Raw genomic sequence first — 14,995 nt, 5'->3', positions numbered from 1 at the left:
TACTTTTGTCTCATCTGACCAGATTGCCGTCTTTCACAGTTTGTTTGCAGGAGTTTAATCAAGACTTTTTATGGCATGAATTTAATAGATTTTATGTAAGAATATCATTTCCCTCCACTTCACTGCTATATGTTGCTTGGTGTTGGTCTTGGTAAATCCCAATAAAACACACTGATTTTTACTAGGTCAGATTGTAAAAATAAAATGGGAAAGTTCAAAGACTATGGAAGCATTCTTGATGTGCTGCCTAGAACTGACACAAAGAAACATTTTTGCCAGATGGCCAGTAGATGGGGCAATAGTCCTTTTCTTTCTGCTACTTTGTGCCATGTTGCCTGCGTTTTAATTAACTCAGCCACACTCATGATGAAGAAGGTCAAAGTAGTAGTAAATTAGTGAGTGATAAGTAAATGTAATATGAACAATATGTGTGATACAATAAAAAAAATGTTTTTTAGACAAGTTTTTAGTGTCTGTTCTGCTAATGTATGTTGATGTTTAATGGTGCTAACTGGGAAGAGATTTTTTTAAAAGGCCTCCTCAGCTAAATACTTGTAAGTAAAACAAAAAACACAACAAAAGATGCAGTCATAGTCACGACATAATTTTTTAAAATAATTATTTTTGAATAATTTTGCTCTTGCAACATGCAATTGGATGAAGAAACCTTGAACACACTCATTCACAATATTGTGACCAAAGATTTTGAAACACTTTCAGGTTACAGTTAGCAAAATCATCTTTTAATTCCACAGTGTCTGCGTCTGAGATAGTCCGAAGTGCAATAATCTTCCAATAAAGTGTTTAACAATAATTGGTAAAATTTAGATGTATGTGAACACCGAAAGTGAACAGTGTCTGAGCCAAATGGAGCAACTGCCTGTTCTTTCCACCAGACCTCTAATCAATCGCACTAAACCTTCCCTCAAACACCAATCAGGTATTCAGAAATCCAAATTATGGATAAACTCAGTTAGTTAACAATGAGTTCATCTTTATGTAGATCTTCTGTCAGCAGTTTAGGAATTTTGCCTCCATATAGTTACAAGAATATTAAAAAACGTGATAATTTCTTCAGTGACACTATCAGGGGCGCCACTGTAACAGATGTGGAAAGGATCACACAGGAATCGTACTCTGCGTTGGTTTTTATTCCTATAAAACAGTGGGACACACTCAGCACCAGGTATGATACACACGCATCACCGTCACGGTCCTGCAAACACATTTTGGAGGGAAACCTTCTACAAACTTAATAACGTAACAAATTAACTTTAACCAACACCAAAGTTTGTTTTAAAAACACTTGCACAGTTAACCTTATATTTTTGCAGAACAAAAGCTGTGAAAACTATTTTTAACAACATAAACATTATTAAAAGTGAGAGGTAGCTTTAGCACGCGTCTTACCAGCAGCTCCGTTAGGCAGCTTCTGCCTGGCTGCTGCAGCTACGTCACTGAACATTGCTTTGTGCAACACTAATAACGTTTCCCCCAAAACAATATTTACATTAGGAACCAAAAATAAAAGCAGTTAAAACAGAAATAGCCATGTCAGCAGACATGTTAATTTGACAAAATAGAAATAAAAATGTTTTGAGAAGGTTCATAAAATAAATAAATAAAAAAAATTAACTCAGCTACACCACCAGGAAACTTGGGCCCCCTGACAAAATATTAAATTGGGCCCTCCCTGCACAGCTGCTGTTACAATTTTTTGAGTCTGACTGTGAGGGACCAGACTCAAACGAGGACAATAAAATGTTCAAAGTAGAAAAAGTTCAATTTAATTCTTCCAAAATTAACAAGCAAAACATGAAGAATTAATGCAAAAAACAAGTCAAAGAATAAATAACAATTTTAACAACCAATTTAACTGAGGTCAACTGAACACAAACAAAACTGACCTTTAAACAAAGAACAAAAGGCTGCTTAAATAGGGGTGGAGTAATCCAAATCTACCACATGAGGGAGGAACCACATAACAAAAGAACAAATAAATACAAAATTAACTAAAACATTCTATGAAACAAATAAAGCAAAACTAACTCTTACTTAGCAGAAACAATAATAAGTGAATATTTAAGTGACAAAATTAACTAATTAAAATCAACTTGAAACAAGTCTCCCCCTTCATTGTTTCAAAAAACAAATGGTATGCTCCAGGTTTCCTCCTCCAGCTATTTTGCATTAGCAGCACCTCAAACAAAAAACAAGTGTAAATGAACCATTCAGACAGACATGAACTAAAGCGTGCACCCATTAGAAAATATATATCTAAATGAAATAAACTTAAACATATAAACTGTAACTAATATAAAGAAAAATACTAACACGATGTGCTGGTGGGAGGAGCATCCACCACACTGACCCATCAAAAGTGTCACAATTTTAAAGGCTAGCAACTGCCCTGCTTTCTTTGGTCCAACATTGATTACTAGCACAATATTTACTGCTCATAAATTTTACATGCAACAGTTCACATACAGTATGCAAATAAGTTGCTTAAATGTTTTCTATTACTGAAATGCCTCTTTCCACAAGCAACATTCATAGGCAACATGCAAAATATAGATGAAGCAATCTAGACTTCTCAAAAAATACTATGTAGTTGCATTTTATTCAAGCTGCAGTATATAACTTTAATAATAAAATGTTTTCTCCATATTTGTTAAAGCTGTCATCATGTCGTGACAGTTTGTTATGAGACAGATAATCTGTGAAAAGATCAATCTAATCCTCCTGAACTACTATTACTGGTTAAAGTAATGCAACGTTCTGGCCAAAAACAACCAATCAGAACCAGGAGGAGGGGCTTAGTGCTGTCAATCAACTTTATTCTCTCAGTACTAAATGTGCTAATGGTGGAGAAACAACTTATAATTACTGGAAAAAATGTTTATCTGCTGTCACTGGTAGCTTTGCTAACTAGACTAAGCATTCAGTACAGGCTATGTTAGAGATCGTGATTGACAGCACTAAAACTCTTCTCCCACTGACTGGTTGTTTCTAGATAGTACTGGGAGAGGAAATAGATTTTCACAGATTATCTCCCATACCATACTGTCACAACATAATGACAGTTTTAACAAATATGTGAAATATACGTATATGTATTTTTTTTTATAAAAGTTACTTACTGCAGCTTTAATTTGACTCAGGAGAGGACGGGTCAGGAGGGACTAGAGCTGCTGCTGACTGACTCATCTGTTGTTAAGTGGTAAAAGGTACAAGTTAAATATATGAATATCTTGGTAATTTTTTTCTTTGTTCATAGAATGCTAGTTAAAAGGAGGCAAACAGTCTGTAGCTAAGCTAATTATGCTAAATGGTTGATAATCTCACACAGTCTACCCACCTCTCTTGGAGAAAAACTGGGTTATAAATTGACACTTGTTTTTTTCTCCCTCTCTCTATTTTTTTCACAGTCGTTCTTGTCTTCCACTGATTGCTGCTGAACACCGTCACCATCAAATGCTCCAAGCAGGAATGAACCATTTCATGCAGATCCAGGGAAGTTCAGGGCAATTATGGATGTGCTTTTCAGTCTGGGAGTGGTAACATTTAATTTTAACTGCTAAAAACAAAAAATAAATAAATAAATTGTGGAGGCCCCCCTGTTGGTCAGGAGCCCTTAGAATTATCATAACCTTTCTCCTCTGGTGACTAGTGTTTATTAATGCTATGTTGCATAAAAAGATTTGTTTTTTTCTCTTCTAAAAGTTCACAATTTTATGTTATTTAGTAGTTAGGTTATTTGCACGCTAGAGGGCAGTATAGTGCCTCACTCGTCCTGCTTTTCCGGTGGAGAAAGGTTTGATTGGTGTCAGCCAGACATATTTTGATTGATTTGGTTTACTTCATTTGGCTGCTCAGTGTTTGGCAACCACATGGATACTTTTGGTATGGATGTTTAACTTTTTTTTTTGTAAATTCCAAAGAGAAATGAGAATTTATTTTTTTTGATTGTATCTCCCCCTCGTTCCAGAGGACTGAGTGGATACATATTTTACATGAAGTTGAATTTAAAAGTATGCAGTTGGAATCTTAAGTTAATGTAAATATTTAATAATTTATTAAGACTATTGAGCAACCAGAGAAAATGAAGACAAACAATACAGTATAACTGAAAAGTTCATTTATTTCAGTAACTTAATTCACTAATCATATCATAGATCACACACACACACACACACACACTGATGTTTTCAAGATAGATACCTTGACTTTGTTGTATGTCCCAAACATGATAGAAATTCTCATTAGATAGGTATTCACTTATAAACAGATATTTCAAGATAAAACAAAAATAAAACTACATGGAGTAAAATATAACCCATCCAATGAAACCACACTGAAGAGAAGCAAATGAAGACAAAGTAACTATGGAGACTTGTTTACATACATTATTGTAGAAGGTAAAATATAATGTTTTAGCATTTAAGTCATAATTTTTCTGTTAATCGTGCTGATTTCCTGCTTACATCTAATAAAAACTTAAGGATATAATATTACAACAGATCAGAAAACTTTAATGTAGAAATGTGGGATTCATCAAAAGTTGTTTTATGTTTAATACCTGCTTAAAGGTTGTTGTTTTCAAAAGGTACTTTTTAATGTGACAAATGAAATTCTTGATTGTATTTATATGAACTACATTTGAAAATATATTGTAAACAAACATCACTAAATACACTGCAAATAATTTTTTTAGTGGAATAAAAACAAGACTTTTTTTTAAGTCATATTTGCAATATGAGGTCATCATAGAACAGAAAACATGCTATCTCTTCAGTATACGTTTTCTCGCCACGCTCCATCAGACATGCAAACCAGCCATCTTCAATGTAGGCCAGATCAGAGTAACCACTGGGTCCCTTGTTAATGACCCAGGGTTTGCTCCAAGCTCCACTACAGTTTTCATTTGAATTTAGTGGGGAGTTGTTCCGATAAACTCCCAAATCAAGTCTTTCCTTTGGATTTGTTGGATGACAAAAAAGTAGCCACTTGGTGTTTGGTTCTCCAGACTGAGCTGGGAAGGAAATCACACTCCCCTCACAGCCTCCACCTGTTTCCACAAGGGGTGTAACAGGCGTTATTGCGTGGAAACCTCTGTCATCAATCTCAGCTTGAACTCTATAGCCTCCCTGACTGCGAGCATTGCAGTAGATCAAGCTGTGTCCCTTGCTATCATAAATCTCAGCCACCTGACATTCTATTGATGCTTCAGACAGCATTTTACTGCAACGCCATGTTTTACCGTAATCATCACTATAAAAGCAGAATGCATGAGGAGCAGCTTTTTCATTTTCTGGGCCTGTGTAAGCATAAGCTGGAACAATCATTCTGCCACTCTCAGTTTGAATGCCGTGGCCCGGTCCAATAGCAAATGTGGACCAGTGTTTCATCTCAGGCAGCACGTCGGTCACCTCAGTAACTTCACTCCACTTGTTGTCACTCTTCTTTGTGACGTACCACAGACGGGCCTTGTTCCAGTGGTTGTCTATCTGAAAGCCTTCTGTTCCTATGACATAGATGAAGAAAAGGAACAGTGTCTGTGTGTGTTTTTCATACACTGCACACGGGTTCATGGGACGATATCCGCAGGAGCACTTCTTCACTACTTCTTCAGGCAGAGACCACTGAAAAAAAGCACATTAGATATAATTCATAAGATCTAAATTGAAACAACACATACACAATGTTATATATTTATCTAATATGTCTTAGCTAATATTGTGTTGAAATTGAGTAGTTGTTTCACATAATTACCTTCACCGTCTTCTTCTTAGTGGCTGTGTCAATGTCCACTGTTCCTTCACTCATGACCAGAGCCACTGAGGTAGCATCATCTGCGGTTGTCCGCTTCTCTGCAAAGGCAAAGAGCTTTTTCTCATTGTTGTTGTAGTAAAGAGCTGGAATCCTGAATATTTCTCCCTCCCGTGACTGAAAGACGGTGGTTTTTTCATTGCTGCCCATGGATGCTGTTGGAGAGAAAAATGGTTATACAACCAAAACAATTAAAAGCCAAAACAATCTGCGTTGAAGAAGCAACAGTTTGCTTGCTGCTCGTTTTTGGGCAATATTTATATTTGAAAGATTGGAGGGAGGAGCTAAGGCAAGAAGGAAAAGAAGAAATCAGATAAGTTCAGATCCTGCCAAAACAAATAATAGCAAAAGGCACAAATATTGAGGAAGTTGAAATTTGAGCCAACAACCTGACAATATGGCTAACTGGTCCTGCAGGTGTAGCTTTTTTTCTTCTTCTATCATTCGTATATCTATACTGTAAAGCTCGAATGGAAAGCTCAGTGTTTTAGCTTTCATTCTCAGCAATTCTTCACTAACTGGGTCAGGTTCGTCCCAATCATGATCCCACCACTAAAACTAGCATGCTTTATTAACCGCTGTGTGGAAGTTTAACGTCAGTCTTAGAGCAAAGTTTGCTGTGAATTTAGTTTACTGCAATGAAAAGAAAATGTTTGACTCTAATTTTCTCATTTATACCAACAAATAATCAAAGGAAGGAGAGAAGCTGAAAAAATGAATAGCCAAGCATTGTTAGCAAAACATGACTATCAGTTTTATATGTGAGAATGAAGAAGCCAAAAACTGTTTGCCTTAAATAACTAATAAAGCAAAAATAATGAATGAAACTAATGCCACTCTAGACTAACAATCACTAAATAACTGCACTAAATACATATTATTTGTAGATTTTATAGATTAATTGCACTTAGTGATAAAGTCCCTGAGATAAACAGAGTTTTCAGAAATATTCAGATTTACTGAACAGATCTGTAGAATCCAACAATGGAGGAAAGTAGAGTAGACCAATATCTGTCCAGTCTGATATAGTTTTGATTTTGATAGCATGGAAAGAAAGAACTCTTCATTTTAGTTGAGACTGTAGAATGAGGACGTTTAAGATTATACAAGCTGAACACCTGATGCAAGAAGAAGGCAAACTGCTAAAACCTGCTTGAGATGCAGAAGCAGGTTGTTGAGATTGAGCAAACAGATAGTTGAACACTTAATGGACAGAATGTGGACCTGGTGAGATGTCCTGACAAGAACTTGGCTTTAATCTAACGTCCTGGAACTTCTTCAAAAATGTGTTTTCTCTTCCTGCTTCCTTGAGTCAAGAATTTGATTTTTCACTCTAATCGGGCTGCCAGATCTTTTCTACACTCCTAAACAGCTTCATACTGTACAGCAACTATTTACTGATAAATACTGCATCAGTCAGAGGAGGTTATAACTTTTATTTTACTCTTCCTGACAGCACAAAGTTCTCTACAGAGGAAGATTTATAGAAGTCCTCCTGCCTGGTTCCGATAGAAAAGTCACCCATCAGTCATCGATGAATACAGACTTCTTGTCCTGACAGCCCACATCATGAAGGTTCTTCAGAAACTCCTGCTGGACCACATAAATAAGCAGAAAAACTCATGTCAAAACCCCCTGCAGTTTGCTTATCACCATGGAGATGGAGTTGATGTCATCATGCACCTGTTCATACATATCATATAGAAACTTGTCTTACCTGTAACTTCCTGGGACTCTACTGGTTGCCTTGTAACCCTTATTTTTTTAATAACTTTTATCTTTACTGTCCTGACAGCACAAAGTTCTCTACAGAGGAAGATTTGTGTCCCTCTCATTCCAGAGCTCCCAGCAGACGTTTGAAGGGTCTCTACCCAATATTCCAATGAAGTTCATCGTGTCTTCAGGTTCTTTTCTTATCAGACACATGGTCTTTGTCTGTGACGTAGACTACCTGACATGTTTCCACAACAGGCTGGTCTTTGTCAGAGGGTCTCTGGGGGATATGTGACGGAACAACAGCTGATTTTGACACATCATGACCCACCTAGTGACACCTGATGGAGAGTACCTTCAAACTTCAACTTTCAAGCGTTGCCATAAATTCTCTATTATTAATCTTTTTTTTTTGAAAACCATTTTAAAAAAATCAGAATTGATTTGAAAATGTAATAAAAAGGACTCACCCATCAGTCATGCTTGATGAAAAGGTTGTGGACCATGGAAGATGTACTGACAAGAACTCGGCTTACTTCTACTTTTTTCCCCCTTTTGCTTCCTTAAGTCAAGAGTGTTATTGTGGTTTGGACCAGACTCTACAGGTGGCCATGTACTGTAACTCTGAATGATTTATAGATTATAACTCAAGGCACTTAACAATAACATGAATAGAGCAACTCTGTGGGATTCTGCAACATTTCCTCGACCTTGACGTAACCAAAGACAAGGTTCTATTGTTGTAGAAATCCTCCTGCCTGGTTCCGGTACCAAAGAAAACTCACCCATCAGTCATCGATGAATACAGACTTCTTGTCCTGACAACCCACATCATGAAGGTTCTTCAGAAACTCCTGCTGGACCACATGAATAAGCAGAAAAACTCATGTCAAAACCCCCTGCAGTTTGCTTATCGCCATGGAGATGGAGTTGATGATGTCATCATGCACCTGTTTATACATATCATATAGAAACTTGTCTTACCTGTAACTTCCTGGGACTCTACTGGTGGAGAGTACCTTCAAATGTCAACTTTCAAGTGTTGCCATAAATTCTCTATTATTAATCTTTTTTTTGAAAACCATTTTTAAAAAATCAGAATTGATTTGAAATGTAATAAAAAGGACTCACCCATCAGTCATGTCAGTCATGCTTGATGAAAAGGTTGTGGACCATGGAAGATGTACTGACAAGAACTTGGCTTACTTCTAACTTCCTGGTGCTGCAGGAAATTTTTTCCCCCTTTTGCTTCCTTAAGTCAAGAGTGTTATTGTGGTTTGGACCAGACTCTACAGGTGGCCATGTACTGTAACTCTGAATGATTTATAGATTATAACTCAAGGCACTTAACAATAACATGAATAGAGCAACTCTGTGGGATTCTGCAACATTTCCTCGACCTTGACGTAACCAAAGACAAGGTTCTATTGTTGTAGAAATCCTCCTGCCTGGTTCCGGTACCAAAGAAAACTCACCCATCAGTCATCAATGACTACAGACTTGTTGTCCTGACATCCCACATCATGAAGGTTCTGGAGAGACTCCTGCTGGCTAATATGTATTAGCAGACGAGCTCATGTCAAAACCCCCTGCAGTTTGCTTATCGACATGGAGATGGAGTTGAAGACGCCATCATGCACCTTGTTCAACAAACCCACTGTCTGGACAAAGCATGCCGCACTGTGAGGATCATGTTCTTTGATTTCTCCAGAGCATTTAACACAATTCAGCCTGATTATCTTTGTCAGAAACTCCAGAAGACACAAGTGGAGGCCTCAACAATCGCCTGGATCTATGACTACCTCACAAACCGACCACAGTGTGTCTGACCTGGTGGTCAGCAACACTGGAGCACCACAGGGCACTGTACTCTCACCATTCCTTTTCACTATCTACACTTTAGACTTCCAGCACACATTCTGTCGTCTACAGAAATACTCAAGTGAATCTGCGGTTGTAGATATATATTTTTTTCAACGTCAAAAATGAGAAATGTTTAGAAGTAACTGATAAATTCACAGTCAGCAGACATGTACAAATACAACAACACATACGATTACAGTACAGTGAATTATAGGGTTTATCAAGCTGACTCAAAACCAGTGTTTGCATCCTGCAGTTTGACCATAAAGAAATGAAAACTGACCTTGAACACACTCATTGAAAATATTCTTACGGAGAATGATGAAAACACTTTCAGATGACATTGAACTAGATCATTTTTTAATTCCACAGATTCAATTAAAAATACTTCACATTCATTAAAGGAAACCAAACTGAAGAGAATCAAATAAAGGCAATGTGGCTATGAAGCCCTGCTAACTTAGAACAGATGTTGCAGAGGATACAAATGGTTTAGCTTCTGCTTTCTGCTCATAGCTAATGAGAACACAACAATTAAAATTAGAATATTACATCAGAACAATAAAATAAGCCATTTTAATACAGAAATATGCGATTCGTCAAAAGAATGTTTAATAGCTGCTCAAAGATTCAACCTGAGGTCTACATTGCACAGTTAGCAAACATCACTTAATACGCCAAACAACATATACTTTTATTGAATAATGATGATACAATTTTTCAAGTCTGGGAGTCTGGAATGCCCTTCAGGATCTCGTCATAGCTGAACACCTGACATGCTATCTCTTCAGTAGCAGTTTTCTCTCCACACTCCATCAGACATGCAAACCAGCCATCTTCAATGTAGGTCAGGTCAGAGTAACCACTGGGTCCCGTGTTAATGACCCAGGGTTGGCTCCATACCAGATTCAATTCTCCATTTGATCTCACTGGGGAAGTGCTCAGATACACTCCCAAATCAAGTCTTTCCCAATCTGACTTCTGTTTTGTTGGGTGTGAAAAAAGTAGCCACTTTTCCTGACTGGGGTTTTCATCTCCAGACTGAGCTGGGAAGGAAATCACACTCCCATGGCAACCTGCATTTAGTTCCTCAAGGGGTGTAACAGTTGTGAGTGTATGGAAACCAGTCTTATCTATCTTAGCTTGGACTCGATGGCCTCCAAAAGTGCGAGCATTGCAGTAGATCAAGCTGTCTTTGCTGCTGCTATCCAAAATCTCAGTCATCTGACATTCCATTGATGTTTCAGACAGCATTTCCTCACATTTCCATGTGCTACCATAATCATCACTATAAAAGCAGAACGCATGTGGACTGGGTTCTTTGTCTTTTGTGTAAGCATAAGCTGGAACAATCATTCTGCCGGTCTTGGTTTGAATGCCGTGGCCCGGTCCAATAGCAAACGTAGACCAGTTATTAAACACAGGCACCAGGTCGGTCAGCTCAGTGAATTCACTCCACTTCTCCTCATTCTTCTTCTTTGTGATGTAGCACAGACGGGCCTTGTTCTGGTGATGCTCTATCTGCCATAACTCTGTCTCAATGACATAGATGAAGAAAAGGAACAATGTCTGTGTGTGGTTTTCATACACAACGCAGGGGTTCATCGGACGATATCCAGAGGAGCACTTCCTGACTACTTCTGTAGGCCTTGACCACTGAAAAAGATCAATTACATATGATTTAGAACTTAAGGTGGCATATTTATTTAATGTCTTAGGTTGTGTTCTGTTGTAATAGTAGCTTCACATATGTAGGAGCCATTCGTGTTTTTTTTCATGTGTTTAGCTCCACTCCCATTTTGTGTACGGAGAATGTCGGAAGAGGGACGGGGTTATAATGACGCACTGTTGATTTAAGTTGCATTAGTTATATAATTGATAAGTCAAACTTGTAAGCAGTCTGATGATTTTTGGTAACTGAAGAAGTGAATGCTACAAATATCAATAATGAGTTAATACTGAACAATAATGGGAAGTAATGTGATGTACAAAGTAAGTCTTTGTCATTTAAATGATGTTTTGTTTGTATAAGATGTATTTATAAGGAACAGAAAGTGACTCGGAAGTGGCGTGAGAAAAGCGGAAGATGGTTTGGACAAAGAGTGTAGGCGGCTGTACTCTTTCGCCGTTAACGGGCGTGGCTATTGGTGGCTACGGGCTACTCAGCCTGATCAGTCTTGAGCTGAAATGGTGTTTGTTTGACGTTTTTATCCAGTTACAGGCTGACAAATTCTCCTAGACACCAACTTAATCAGACCCCTTGTTGACCCGCTTGGGTCAGGCCCATCGGTCTCAAGAGGTTCGAAACCTTTAAACAGAGAGCTGGTTCGGGCTACTTTACTGTGGCCACAAACACATTCATTGTTTCATTTATGAAGCCGAAGCAGCAAAACACCAACTCCTACAGTGGCCTACTCTGTCCTCTTCCTCTCTTTAGTCCTCATCTTCATCTTGTCATTTCTACAGTCCCTTCATTTCAATGGGCTTCAGTTCAATTTGAAAAGTTTTAATGACGTTACTCCTCGCTATTTTGGCTGGATGTAGCTAGCGCAGTCGGACTAAGCATACCCAGAATGCATTGCGGCACGAGCAACAAGGCGCTCGCGTGACATTTTATTACAGTTTATAAAACTAAACAGCCTACAGTATCATTACTGTATTATTTTCGCATCTAAAATAAATATTTCTCAAATAAAGTCTATTGTTTCAACTGAACATGGGTCCTTTAAAAATGAAATGTGATTCTGTTCAGGCGTTGCTAATGGGAGGACAAACGGTTTTCCACTGTGCTGGGTTTTGAGTTATTTATCACAGATCATGAAGCGAATCTTGATTGAGAGCATTGAGCGTAAAACCAACGCGTATCAGGAACAACAGCAGCCAGTAGCCTTTCATAATTACCTGCACTTCCGACGTACTGTTCACCTTTCCTGTACTCATGACCAGCGCCGCCGCGTCAGAATCGTTACTGGATGTCCGCTTCTCTGCAAAGGCAAATAACGTTTTTTCATTTTCGTTGTAGTAAATGGCAGGAATCCTGAACACATCTCCGTCCTTTGACTTAAAAATGATTTGTTTTCCTTTTGTCTGCCTGTCGGTCTTTGAACATGTTTTGCCCATGGTCTCTAATGGAGAGAAAAATGTTTAACTGAAGAATTAGAAAACGTTGAAGAAACAACGGTCTGCTTGCTGCTAGTTTTGGTTCAACGATTTTTGAAATGGGCGCTTACTTCTCGTTCGTTCCTTGTTGCCATGACAACCCAGAAGCATCATCACTTTGAGTGCCATCATCAAAATCATCAATATGTTGATTCCATTTATCAAATAAAAATAAATAATGACTCAAACGCGACTAAACTGGTGGCTTTTAGTCTTGATTTAACGGAACTTTCATTTCTGCCGTTTTCAGGACGTTTGTTTCAGATTTGTGGTGCACAGAAGACGACCAGTAGATGGGGCCACTGTCCACCTCTTTCTACTTCTTTGTGCCATGTTGCCATGGAAACTGTATTTTAATTCTTCCGTTTAACTCAGCCAAGTAATCATGGAGAAAGTCAAAGTACTAAAAATGTTTTAAGTTTAGTAAATCAGTGACAGAGTGGTAAACCCCCCCCCCAAAAAACCCAATATGAACAATGATACAGAAATACTGATTTTTTTTTTGTATGTATTTCAAACTAAAGTCAAACAAAACAAAACAGTAATTAATATTTCCCCCTATCTGAAATAAAGTGGAACAAGTAGGCCCAACAATAAAGATTTTATTAAGCTTTATTACACGGTCCAATGATTTAATAACAGAGTCATTAATTATTCCTCTTACATCAAGTGAAACAAATAACAGTTATGAAAATGTCACTAAGTGTCATTACAGTATCAAATGCTATATTAATAGTCACTAATGTTAAATACTACCTCAAGTAAAGTGAAACAAGTAGCAACAGCTATAAAGATGTCATTAAGTGTCATTACAGTGTCAATATATTAACATTGTCATTAATGTTAAGTCTTACCTCAGGTGAAGTGGAAAACACTGGACTACTTAGAACGACCAGCAAAGCTGTAGAGCAAACACTTTGTACACTGGAATAAAACAAAGGATTACTTGTTCTTAAAACAGAGGGTTTAACGTCTGGTGAGTGTATTGTAACTCTGAAATACTGACACAGAATTACTTATTCTGTAACTTAAGAAAATAGGTTCTTTCAACAGTCAGCCATCTCCTTCGTTGCGGCCTGCCTGTAACGCTCTGATAACAGGGAGATCTTCTTGTTTTCATTTCCTGGAAGCAGCTCTTTGACGTTTCCCAGAAATGCTCAGAAACTATGGCTGCTCTTGCAGCGGTTGTGGTCAGTGTCAATCATGGCGAAAGCCTTGTCATGAATTCAAACTTGGTGAATCTCTTCTGGACATTCTCACAGTGGGCGACGACTCAATCCACTGTGGTCACTTCAAATAAGGAACAAAAACGAATAAACAAAAAAATCTAACGTGATCTTAATTCTGCATTTAATTAAATACCATTTCCAAAAATGTCCCACGCTGCACACTGTCAGAATGGTGGACCGCCAGACAATTGTCTAGTTAACTTGACTGGTTGTTATAAAGTGCAATACAATTATTTCTTAATACAAGTAGCATAATGACTAGAGCTGAACAAAACATCTGGCAGAAATTCATACAGCCTCTTGCTATGCATCATTTAATGTATAGATTTAGGAACATGAGTGGATCTTTTCACTTAACTAGCATTCAAAATTATTTCCAACCAGATACTCTGGCTTATGACTTAAGAAGTGTATTAATAAATAAATAGATTAAACACTAGTTTTACATTTGACAACAATCAGTTGTCTAAAACGTAATTTATTAACTCAGCTGGTGGATGTTGATTCCTGCTCCCCGTTCCCTACTTACCGGTCCCCTCACATCCCACCTCACCTGCAGAAAATAGTAACACAAAAATGCCTTACCTAATTTTCTTGGGGAATATTTCATCTGCTTTTTCTCTTTGGTCAAACAGGGACTTCTTTCTCTGGTGGCTGGTCCTCATGATCATCCTCCACACCTTGTAGCGTGTCTTCATTAGCCACCTTTGTCCATCCCACCCTCCACCATGTGTCCTTAGGCTAAAATGGGTCTTCATGTGGCTACAGTTGCCAAAGCAAAGCACACAAGCACCATGTCACATCAGCCAAGTTGCTAAATAATGTACATAAAGGAAAACTTTGACTAACATATTAGCTTTTAATTTGTTAGATTAAAATTGGAGGGAAAAAACATTTTTGCCTGCCTTCAAAATATGTTTAAAATTAAGGGCAAACGTTACAGGAATGGAGTTAAATAACTTTAGCTAACATTAACTTACAGCAAGGTAGCATTGGCTTGAATTGCTCATGGCTGACATTATAAAGAAAGAGAACATAGTCAATGTAATGTTCTCAAAGAAAATGTAATGTTATTAAGACACATACCTCAATAGGTGACATACTTCGGCTTCTTTTTAAACATGAGGTCAGGCCGTTGTAACTTGTGTTGGGTTGCAAGTACACCTGGCTGCAGCAAACAGAAAGGGGCGGGGACAGACCAC

At 37.9% G+C, this 14,995-nt stretch overlaps 2 protein-coding genes across 2 annotated transcripts; both read right to left on the bottom strand.

Moving 5' to 3' along the window:
• Positions 1-4,742: 4,742 nt before the first annotated feature.
• Positions 4,743-8,482, bottom strand: LOC114149934 (sialidase-3-like). The gene is made up of 3 exons (XM_028026058.1): positions 8,328-8,482; positions 5,773-5,984; positions 4,743-5,642 (listed from the first exon to the last, which is right to left on the bottom strand). Exons 1-3 carry the CDS (start codon positions 8,329-8,331, stop codon positions 4,743-4,745), a joined length of 1,116 nt encoding a protein of 371 aa, XP_027881859.1. The 5' UTR covers positions 8,332-8,482.
• A 1,261-nt stretch (positions 8,483-9,743) lies between these two features.
• On the bottom strand, positions 9,744-12,630 carry LOC114149213 (sialidase-4-like). Its single transcript, XM_028024859.1, has 2 exons — positions 12,307-12,630; positions 9,744-11,061 (listed from the first exon to the last, which is right to left on the bottom strand). The coding sequence occupies exons 1-2, from the start codon at positions 12,523-12,525 to the stop codon at positions 10,126-10,128; spliced, it is 1,155 nt and encodes a 384-aa protein (XP_027880660.1). The 5' UTR covers positions 12,526-12,630; the 3' UTR covers positions 9,744-10,125.
• Between the last annotated feature and the right edge of the window lie 2,365 nt (positions 12,631-14,995).

This window comes from Xiphophorus couchianus, chromosome 8 (assembly GCF_001444195.1).
Source record: "Xiphophorus couchianus chromosome 8, X_couchianus-1.0, whole genome shotgun sequence".
Lineage (NCBI taxonomy): Eukaryota > Metazoa > Chordata > Actinopteri > Cyprinodontiformes > Poeciliidae > Xiphophorus > Xiphophorus couchianus.
The sequence above is the reverse complement of the archived record's forward strand: the minus strand, read 5'-3'. Positions and strand labels throughout refer to the sequence as shown.